At 39.3% G+C, this 11,543-nt stretch overlaps 1 protein-coding gene across 1 annotated transcript in view; it reads right to left on the bottom strand.

Annotated features, from left to right (window-relative positions):
• Positions 1-593: 593 nt before the first annotated feature.
• Positions 594-11,543, bottom strand: part of CPVL (carboxypeptidase vitellogenic like) — a 135,098-nt gene continuing 124,148 nt past the window's right edge. Inside the window, exon 13 of the mRNA XM_012735894.3 lies at positions 594-845. Within this exon, the coding sequence (XP_012591348.3) occupies positions 738-845 (108 nt within the window). The 3' untranslated portion in view covers positions 594-737. The remainder of the gene's footprint in view (positions 846-11,543) is intronic.

The raw sequence follows: 11,543 nt of genomic DNA, 5'->3' as shown, positions 1-11,543 counted from the left end.
GTAGAATTTAAAGAAGTAGAATTTAAAACTCACATTAAAAATGGCACTTATAACTAATGTGGCCTGCAGGCTGGCCACATTCCATAAGTGTCTACGCCTCAGATGAACTAACAACCTCAGAAAAAGAAAAGAAAAGAAATGAAATGGCAAAGATTAAGTATGTTCTCTGAATAAGATCCTTTGCTTGTCATGAATTATTTGTATATGAGATATTTCTATTTCAAATAATTCTTCCATGCTAGGACTTTAAACATTTGAAACTCTCTTCCCCACAACTATAACTCCATCCCTGTCTTTGGGGTGATAATTGAGTTATTCTTATCCAATAATATTTACCAAACACCTTTGCATGCATAGAATTTACAGAAAAAGATGTTGCTACATCTTTATTCATTTACTGCAGTTTTCACTTACTCATAGGAAGAATTAAAAATTCCCATTCAAGACTCCTAAATTTCATTTATCTGTCTCTTTCTGTGAAGTAGTGTCACAGAATCCATTCCTTTCATTCTTTAAGTAAAAATCATGTAATTCTTACTCATGTCATCATGCTAATTTTGAAATAAACCATTTCCATCAAAATAAAAGCCCACTTGTTTCAAGGATAATTTTTATTGATGCCAAACAGCTTGCAGATATAAAAAGATAATTTTCTTGTTTATATGACATTTTCTGTTTTTAAATTTTTCTTTTCAAGGATTAAAACCTCTGATGTTCTCTTTTAGGAACGTAGTTTATCAACTATAGGGATCCCATCCTTTTCCATAAATGAATCGATTAATCATGTCAAAAGATCTCAGAGGCTGGTCGTAGGGTAAAATGTGTCCTCCACCTCGAATAATTACCTTAAAGGAAAAAAAATGGAAGAATTGAAATGTAGAGAAATGGATATTCTAAATACATGAAAAATTTTAATTCTGACTAGGTTATATTTAAATCCATGCCTTTGGATACACTACCTTGCTGTCGATAGCTTTAATAATGAGGATGTTAAGGTAGGAAAGTTTTAAAATTGTATAGTTAATTAATTTTATGCAAAGTTGTGTTAATCTTTCATGTGTATAAAACTTGAAAATTACTCCTTGTGAGGAGTGATCTGCCTGCTCCTTTCTCCTCTTTTCCTCTTGGGAGTGAGTACTGCTCCAAAAGTCTCGCCTGTTAGCTCCCTGAGGTTGGCCTGCAGCTAGGTGGAGTGTCTTCCTAATTCTACCCTTCAGTCAGTGAGCCCCATCCACCCTCACATTAAGCAATACCTTCCATCCTAGCCTTTATCAGTAATAAAAGGGAAATTTTGATTCTCAAAAAACCAAAAACACCTGTTGTTTTTTGATTCTCAAAAAAACCCCAAAACAAAACAATACCTTGACACCTGAAATAAAAGAAGGTCATATTTTGAGCAGCATAGAGTTAGAACATCCTTTTCCCCCATAATTCAGCAGTATTATGAAACATTTTCAAACATACAGCAAATTTTTAAAAAATTCATGTACTCACCATTTAGATTCTCTCACTAACATTCCCTTCACCTTAATCCATCATATCTTTTTGACACATTTCAAAGTAAAATGAGGACAGTAGTACACTGCCCCCAAGTACTTCAGCATCATATTATTAATCAGAATTCAATATATGTCTATAGATTTTCTTCTTTTGAGTAAAGTTATGATATAATGACAGGCACTAGTCTTAAATGTAGACTCACCAGTTTTGACAAATGTATACACCTGGATAACCTGAGCTCTTATCCGGTTGTATAAAGCACTTTTTTTTTCCATATATATATTTAATATAATAATATATGTCTGAATAATATTCAAATAAACTCCACATGTTGCATTGGATTGTCTTTTAACTTTTTTTTTTTTTAAAAAAAAACATGGATCTTATTTTTTAGAGCAGTTTCGGTTTCACAGCAAATTGAGAGGAGGGTACAGAGAGTTCCCATATAGTCCCTGTCCCCACACACGTACAGCCTTCCCATTATTGTCATCCATCATCAGAGTGGTTACAACTGATGAGTCTATATTGGCACACCATAGTCACCCAAAGACCATAGTTTACATTGGGATTCACTCTTGGAGTTGTACATTTTAGGAGATTGGACAAATGTACAATGACATGTATCTGGCATTATACATTCACACAGCACAGAATTCTTTCACTGCTCTAAAAATCCTGTTTCCACCCTACCCCCAACCCCTGGAAACCACTGATCCTTTTACTGTCACCATAGTTTCACTGTTTGTATAAAGCACTCTTAAAACATCTCTAGTTCAGATGAGTTCAAATCGACACGAGGGCCCACCTTGAGCTAGGGTCTGCACAGACAAAAAGGGGAGTGGTCTCTGTACTCATTAAGCCCCTACTGTCAGCAAGTATTCCAAGTAGAGGGAAAGAGGAGGCCTTCATGATTCAACGCCAAAAGGGCAAGGACCGACACAGAGTGTTGGGAGGCCACACGCAGGAGGGGTCAGTGTGGCCTGAGCTGTCCTGCTGGCATATATGGAGAACGGACAGGAGTTACTAGTGGACGAGAAAAGTAAACGTGCAATTAAGGGATCACGTTCAGTAACTTATAGCTGCTGAATCACAATCAGCAATTAAAAATCCCCTCTACAGCCAGGCACTGTGGCTCATGCCTGTAACCCCAGTGCTTTGGGTGGCTGTGGCAGGAGGATCACTTGAGGCCAGCAGTTTGAGACCAGCCTGGGCAATAGGAATACACTGTCTCTACTAAAAATTAAAAAAAAATAAATAAATAACCTTCACAAGGCCTTTCTTAAGAGGCTGGATTCTTTTACCTTTCTCAATCTGAAGGGAAGTGAGGCAGGAAAAACGTGTATTTGCACAGTGCATTTATTATATTAAACAATCTCCCCCACCACCTCCCAACACCCACCATCTTACAACCTTGCCGTGAGGTAAATAGAATCAACATTATTAGATAACTTTTATCTTTCAGCTCACAGCTGTACAAGTTGTGCACTGAACAACCACAGGGAGCACCACCATTCATGTCAGCACTGAGGAGATGGAGTTATTTGGAACTATTTGGTGGTTTGTTTAAGTCACAAAATTGTGAGATAACTATAATAGCTAGAACCCTGACATCTGATACAAACACCAAATCCTAGTTTTTAATCAAATCCTAGTACTTGCACAATAATTCCTTGCCTTTGAGCTGAACTTTGCATCTTAATCTTAGAACATTTTGACCCCCTTCTCAACAGCCCCCTGAGGTAGGTGAGGGAGGCAGATCACCATTTGCAAATGTGGAATTGGATGTAGCCCTTTCACATACCAATGGAAACTTCTGTGCCATGCAACACTTGGTCAGTGGTCATTTGTCTTTTGTTGCAATGACAACAGAGCTCATCTACCATTTGTGGCCATGCTTGCAACTGGAAACCTAACATGTCCCACTTTTTGTCACAGACTGAAGGTAAACATGTATGTGACAAGAGCCCCTTCATGTGACCCTAGAGGAAAACCACAATCCCAGGCTAGAATTTTCTTCCCGCAGATTCTCATCCAAATCTCCAGCCTTGGCAGGAATCTGATGAGTGATGTCTGTGCAGCTTCAGCTCAGCTGAGGACACTTAACGAAGTCACGTGTGTGACAAAACCCAGCTGCTTCAACTGGAAATGAGTTTGGCAGCAATGGTCCGGAACAGCAATAAATCGAATACCTGAGAGCTAAAGGTCATCCTGCCTCCAGGATGAGAGCTGCAGCTAAGGAAGGGCAGCACAGTGCTTTGCAGCCTGGGCTGGAGTCAGTGCACAGGGGGATGAGAAGAGAGAGGCACAGCAAGTCGTGTGCCCTTGGGCAAGTAATTCAACCTCCCTGAGCCTCAATCGCCTTTATTGTACAATTGGGAAAGAAGTATTATCTCTTCTGGTAGTTGTGAGTCGTGTGAGGATTTAATGGAATAATGTCCCTGGAACACTTGGCACAGTGCCTGGCCTGGGATGGTATTGAATAAATATTAGCCATTCTCATTATTCTTGCAACAATGATCCATATTGAACATCTAGAATCAAAATGTCTGTATCAACCTAACTACCCTAGAACATTCCCATAAAAAAATCCTGGCTTAAACGAGCTGTTTGAAACAGTGGTCCTCGAACTTGAGTGTGCATAAAAATACCTGGTCTTGTTAAAACAGATCATGGGCCCCCAACTCCAGACTTTGCAATTCTGAAGGTCCAGAGTGGGGGTCCTAAGGATTTGCATATCTAACAATTCCAAAGTGATGCTACTACTGTTGGTCCAACTTCTTGCTGAGAACCACTGTTCAGAAGTTTTTCTATTCTGCAGCAAACGAGGGAATTCTCTATTCACAGCAAGGGAGAAGAGCAGTAGAAACTTAACACCCACTCCTGACCTCACTTCCTGGCCGTGGGAGCTCCCGATACTTACACGCATACACACACTCACGGGAGCCTTCCCTGTCCCCAGTAGCACCTGGTGAAGGACAGCTGAAGGGGTCAGGTGTTCTCATTCTTATTCTCAGTGACCTACCTGACCCTAGTCCAATTTCGGAGCTGCCATGTGTAATGACCCAGTGACGTCGTAAATGGTGTCATTAAGATCGGAAAGAAAAGCTTGTTAAGGAACAAAGGTTATTTCACGTGGCACAAAACTCCCAAAGTGTATTCTCAAGCAGATTCACCTAAATAAAGCGTTCTACCAATGCTAACCTCACAAGTGAAATTATGAGTGCTGAAAAATCAGCCACTCCGTTGTTTACAGCCACGCCACTCACTATTCACAAATCTAGGCCACAAACCACTCGGCAGCTTTCAGAGGTGTGTAACAAAATGTAGCGGGGCTGTGATTACATATTTTAAATGGGACAAGATTAATCTCAAAGCTCCCTGGATAGAAACTGTATATTTTGGGTGTCTCCACGCTGGAGCTGAAGCCTATCAACTCATGCGTTCCAGATGGTCCAGATGTTCCGGGGGGGGGGGTCACAAATGTGTCATGAATTTAAACAGGGTTATACAAACACTTTAAAGCTTCGTTCCACTTTATTTTTTTTTAGCAAATGATACAATTCTCCCTGGAACCAGAGACCCAGACCTGGCAGTAAAGGTTTCCCAGTTGTGCCTTCTTAGAGGATAGAATATAGAGGGGAATCCACACTGGGCGGGTTGCTGCAGATGTGTCAGGGGAGACTTGGAGGAGACCACTGGGCAGACGGTGGAGGACGGGGTGGGGCGGAGGGGTGCTTTGCGGACAGAGCAAACCGCACGCGCAAATGCAGGGGGCGTGAGACGGCGCGCATGCGCAGCAGCCTGCGTAAGTGGTTCCATTCATGAAGGAGTGGAAGGAAACAGAAGGGAGGGACGAACGGACAAACACTACTGGGACCAAGTGATGCCCCAGGTGACATGCTGGGTTGCTTGGACCTTATCCTATCTATCCTATAGGGTTGTGTTTGTTTTTTTTTTATGGTGGTAAAATACACTTAAAATTAACCATTTTAACCATTTTAAAGTGCACAATTCCATAGCATTTAGTGCCTTCACAATGCTGTGCAACTGCCACTATCTGGTTGCAGAATGTTTTCATCACCCTAAAGGAAACCCATACACGTTAGTCATCGCTTCCCACACCTCTCCCCCTCACAGCCCCTGGCAACCACTAATCTGCTTTCCGTCTCCATAGATTCGCCTATTCGGATATATCCTAGGGAGTTTTAAGTAGGGTAGTGATACACTCATATTTGCAGTATAGAAAAGTGACTTGATATCTAACGGGGAGGCCGATTTGAAAGGGAGAGCTACTGGGGAAAGGAGGCAAATTAGGAGATACCAATCAGGTGAGAGATGACATGTGCTCATGGGAGGGGTGGTGAGAAGAGGAAGGAGATGGGGATATTGGGGTGGAACCAGTAAAATTAGTGATTCATCAGATATGAAGGTTAAGTGAGAGTTTCCCCATCCACCTGCCATATATCCTTCCCAATTCAGGATTCTCACATGAGCACATTTGCAAAGGGTGTTGCTACCAGCCAGGAAAGAGAAAAGAAGGACATGGGACATGCAAGGCTAGGAGGTAGAACATATAGGAAAAGTTTATGATTCCTGTTTTCAACTACAGAATGATGCACACACTCAAGAATCTTGCTTGTAATGAAAAACTAGAGATATGTTAGCCCTGGCACACCTTGAAATCAAGCACTAAACCAATCATCTCAGTCCCTGATTGAATCAAAGTGATATACCACTACTCTAATTGCCTTCCAGAAAAAATTAAATCCTCTTTGAAGATAGCATCTTTTTTTCATACATTTTTTGCACATTTTGCCTAACAATTAATAAAATTTAGTAGGCATTTAAAAAGACAAGATCAAATGACTAAAAACTAAGGGGCGGGGAGAAAGACCACAGAAAAGGGCCACAAGCGATCCTTGGATATTGGAATTATCAAGTACACATTTTTAAGTAACCATGAACAAAATATTCAAGAAGTCAGGTAACAAAATAGAAAATTCACCAGATATTAGAAAATAGCCAAGAGAATCAAACAGAAATTCTAGAACTAAAAAGTTAATTCATCCATTATTAATTGAAATTAAGAATTTTTATAGATCTTTCAGCAGGAGATTAAATGTGGTAGAAGAATGAATATATGAACTGGAAGTTAGGTCAGTAGAAGATATGTAGACAGAAGAAAGGAGAATAAGGGTATAGAAAATACAAATAGGGCCGGGCGCTGTGGCTCACGCCTGTAATCCTAGCTCTTGGGAGGCCGAGGCGGGCGGATTGCTCAAGATCAGGAGTTCAAAACCAGCCTGAGCAAGAGCGAGACCCCGTCTCTACTATAAATAGAAAGAAATTAATTGGCCAACTGATATATATATATATATATATAAAAAATTAGCCGGGCATAGTGGCGCATGCCTGTAGTCCCAGCTACTCGGGAGGCTGAGGCAGAAGGATCACTCGAGCCCAGGAGTTTGAGGTTGCTGTGAGCTAGGCTGACGCCACGGCACTCACTCTAGCCTGGACAACAAAGTGAGACTCTGTCTCAAAAAAAAAAAAAAAAAAAAGAAAATACAAATAAAGAGAAGAAAAGACATGAGGCTACAAAAACTTAACTTATATTTAACTGGAGTTCTAGAATAAAACGATAAGGAATAGGGCAAAAGAAATAGTTACATTTAGAGACACTGACTGAAATATTCCCCAAACTGACAAAAGTCATCAAGCCATAGTTTGTGGAAGTTCTATAAATCCTAGACAGGATAAACACAAAGAAAACTAAACACATCTAGGCACATAATAGTATAATGCTACAACCAAAGACAGAGACAAAATCTTAAAAGCTGTTATAGGAAAGGAAATAATATTTTCAATACCTTCCAAGAAGCAAGAAAGCTGACTAATCAACAGAAACAATGAAAGCTGGAAGACAATGAAATAATATCTTTGAAGTTCACAAATAAAATAAATACCAATCTAGAATTTCTACAGAAATGAAGACCTTGTAAAGACATTTTCAAGGGAAGAAAAAATTAAGAAAAAATTTTGTCAGTATTAATCTGCATTAAAAGAAACACTAAAAGTTGTTTTCAGACAAAAGAAAAATTACCCCTCATGGAAACATGGAAGTGCAAAGAAGAATGAGGAGCAACTGAGAATTTATATATGTGGGCAAAAGTAATGAATATCAATAATAATAATACTGTCTGTTGGAGTTTGAACTATATAGAAGTTTCTTAAAAGACAACATTTGCACAAAGGTGGCATAAATTGAGTTAAAGTGTTGTAAGATACATTTGCATATCTCGAAAATGGTAAATGTATTAATTCAAAGTTGACTTTCTTGAATCAGGATGTATGTAATTATCTCTAGGTAAACACTAAAGGGATAGATAATAAAATAATGCATTATCAGCAAGCTAATAGTGGTAAAAGGGGCTGCCATTATGACTTACAAATAACAGATGGGATAAAAGGATGAGAATAAATGGAAGAGACATTATTGTGTGATATGTAGAATAGACTTCTGACAATCAGGGAACCTTTAAGTTAGAAGAAATCTTGAGGTACAGTGATATAATACTCTTTTTAGAGAAATACAAAATAAATACCTGAGAAGTGAAGATCCTTCAATGAAATCTCTTAGCCTCACTGCAACAGATCACTTAAATGAGCTTTGAATGTGTAATAAAAAAAAAGTCATGGAAATTTTTCTCTATATCAACTCCAAGAATCTCTATGTTAACTTCAGCATGGTTGGTATGAATGACTAAGGATAGAGGCTTTTCTTTTCTTGGTCATCATAGTCAATGGAAACCTAAAAGCACAGTCCAGTGTAGTAGGAAGCAATCTGGCATGATGGCTAAGAGCATGGACTCAGCATTCAGCAGATCTAGGTTTGAACCCAGTTCTGTGAGTTTAACATAATCATTTAAATGTGTCTCTACCTTTTCATTTGTAAAATGGAAATAAGAATTAGGATATCCAGTTGTCCCAGTTTGCTCAGGACCAAGGGATTTCTGAGAATATAGGACTTTAAGTGCTAAAAGTAAAAAAGTGTCAGGCAATCTGGAATGGTTGGTCACTCTAATAATATTTAAGTTTTTGTAAGGATGCAAAGGGACAATGCATATAAAATATTACATGGCATTCAGTCCACAAATACGTCTTAAGCTTGCACCATGTGCTGATATAGGCAAATAATAAGCACTCAACCGATGATCACTGTACTACTATTAATATTATCTGAGTTTTTATGATCAAAATATTTTTTCCTTTAACAAGAGGAGTAAGAGAAGAAGTTGCAACACTAATAAATGTAACATTCATTACTATACTTTTTTGGGGAAAAAAAGGATTATAATACATTCTTCAGGAGGGGAAATATTTCTCTTCCAGCCTTCTTTGATTTACATGTTATGAAGCCTTCCTTCCCATGGGAAAGGTCTCAATTAAAGTAATAAAACAGCTTGAATGGGAGAGTATACCTCTGTCAGTGTGCTCAACTTAACTGTGTCTCCAGTGAGTTTTATCCCTTAAGCCTGCCAATACCATGATCCATCCCACTCTTTCCCTCCACCCCGTTTTCCCCTTTCACCACATGCAATGCCAAACACCCTTTCTCCCTACACAGAAATGTCAAAGCAAGCAAGACCTTACTTGTCTTAGCAGAATGGCAAAATGCTGTTCTGTCTTTTTTTTTCCCTTTTAGGAACCCACTTTGCAACACGGAATTTGGTGCAATTAAAAAGTAATTGAAACTTCCCTTCCTCATTCTCTCATTCTGTGCTCAGTTTTTATATTTGATATCCTCGAGAGGATAAAAAGTACAATCCAGTTCATTATCTACCCTTACTCAATATCTGGCTTTATGATCTACATTTGTTGTTTTCTTTTGGAAGAGAGAATGAGAGTGGGGAGGGTGGGGGCGGAGAGGGCAGAGGTTATGGCAGTAAATGCTCTCTGCCAGGAGTGTTGTGAGGACTTAGATCCTGACTCACTGTCTTCTGGGTAACATGGAAACAAAAGCCGGCCACTTTGCAAAAGTTCTACTTCCTGGAAACAGCAGTATAGGAAGGTTCTAGCAGTAGTGTGCTGGAGCTCCCCATCACTGGATCAGGAGAGCCAGTTTGTGTACACGGCTGCTCAAGTCCACATTCAGTGATGTCAAGTTGGTGGTGTTAAACCGGCCATGTGGGAGTATTTACACTGTGGAAATGGGCAAACACTATAAATCAGTGCCCCCTCTTCCCAAGCCACTTTGCCCTCAGGCCACCGGTCCCCTGACATTTTGACTCTCCTAGGGAAAGAGGGAACATTCTGACATTCTTCTTGTTCTCAAGGTAAACCCAACAAATATCCATCCAAATGGGTGAATTTTAAAGTCTGAAACTTCTTTAAAATCTTGGCTCAGGAAATCAGACGGACCAGACTTCAAATATTAGTTGAAAGATGAGAAGAGCCTGTCATCTGCTTCCATTCCTGCCTGCCCTGACTGAGGTCTAGTATAATTGGCAATAATAGAGTTTTAAGACCATGCTACATCCATGAGATCCTTCCGTTTGTATCAAAGCACCCTGAGATGCCACAAAACTGGTCTGTTTAGGACAACTCCAGACCAGACAGGGTATCAGGATTTAACTGTGTCTTGATCCACAACCTAATGGGACCCTGGGAATTAGGTTCCAGGAATTTAGGATACAGAGTATGCCAAATGGCAGGGCATTTTCATGATGCCATTTGTTAAAATAAAACAAGGCACACAGTTTTTACTGCCAAACTGAAAACTGTGCAAGGCAAAAATAGTGTCTTAGTCCAGTTGACAATATGACAGTATCTTAACATAATTTTGTTCCATCCCACTGCCTATTTCTCTACCCCATCCCACCATCCACCTTATTTGTTTATTTTTTGGCTCTGTTTAACACTCCCACAAGTGATTTTGTGAGTCTTTGGTTACACTTCAAATTAAAACAACAAAAAGTTATTGTTTAAAAAGCAAACCCCAATTCCTTCTTTGTTCCTCAAATGCCATTGATTTTTAAAATCCATTCTCCATGTGCAAATAATACTTTATTTTAGACTTCTTAGTATTTATCCACTTTCCATTTAATGAAATGGTTCTCTGTTAAATTTCAATGGATTATTAAAAACCACTCAACAGCTAAGAGAAAATTATGCATTGTTGCCTAGCTGTCATACCTCAATAAATAGATCTGCAAGCCAATTTATATTTTAAATAATGCAATAAATTAGCTCCCAGAGTATTAACTAAGTGCTTATTTGGGTAGCTTAATTTAGAAGCATTCTTCTTATGCTAATTGGTCCACTCTGGTGAAACAGAACCACATGAACTAAAACGACTCTTGGCAAATAATCAGAGTAAAATTGGGAGTTGCTATTGTTTATTATTTCCTTTGTTTTTAGGAAACAAGCTGTGTGGGTTTTTTTTAAGAGAAGGAAAAAAGCCCAGAAACTAGGAATTCAATTTTTTGTTTTTAAAAAGGCAAGGATGCCCCAGTCAGTGCTGAGATAGAGAGATGAAACTTCTGCTACTCCTTTTGTCAATTTGTGTCCAGAATATTGCTCAGTTTTTCCCCTATGTAACACAGAAAGGAAATAGTTTTTAGCTGACATAAACAACACATCCTTTAGCTTGAAGGGAATTGTTTTGAACTATTCATTATCTCAGCATGTCTAGTCTATTTCCTAGAAGACACTTTGGTGTGTACAATTGGTGTGCAACCAGAGCACCCCTGGAGAGCTGTGGCATTAAAACACACACACACACACACACACACACACACGCACACACACGCGACACACAGTCACTCCGAGGCAGAGGAAAGGGGCATGAGGATACAGTGGAGGCCAAGTTGATTTTAATTAACTGAGCATTTATGCAGCGCCAGGAACTGTACTAAGGGGTGTGCTACAAAGATAAATAGTACATTATTCCTGCCCCCAAGGAGCTCAGCATCAAGTAGGATTTGATCCTGCAGGTGTAGGAGTTAAGGGGAAAACGTGATCAAACTTGCATTTTGGAAAAA

This window comes from Microcebus murinus, chromosome 9, assembly GCF_040939455.1.
Source record: "Microcebus murinus isolate Inina chromosome 9, M.murinus_Inina_mat1.0, whole genome shotgun sequence".
In the NCBI taxonomy this organism is placed as follows: Eukaryota; Metazoa; Chordata; class Mammalia; order Primates; family Cheirogaleidae; genus Microcebus; species Microcebus murinus.
The sequence above is the reverse complement of the archived record's forward strand: the minus strand, read 5'-3'. Positions and strand labels throughout refer to the sequence as shown.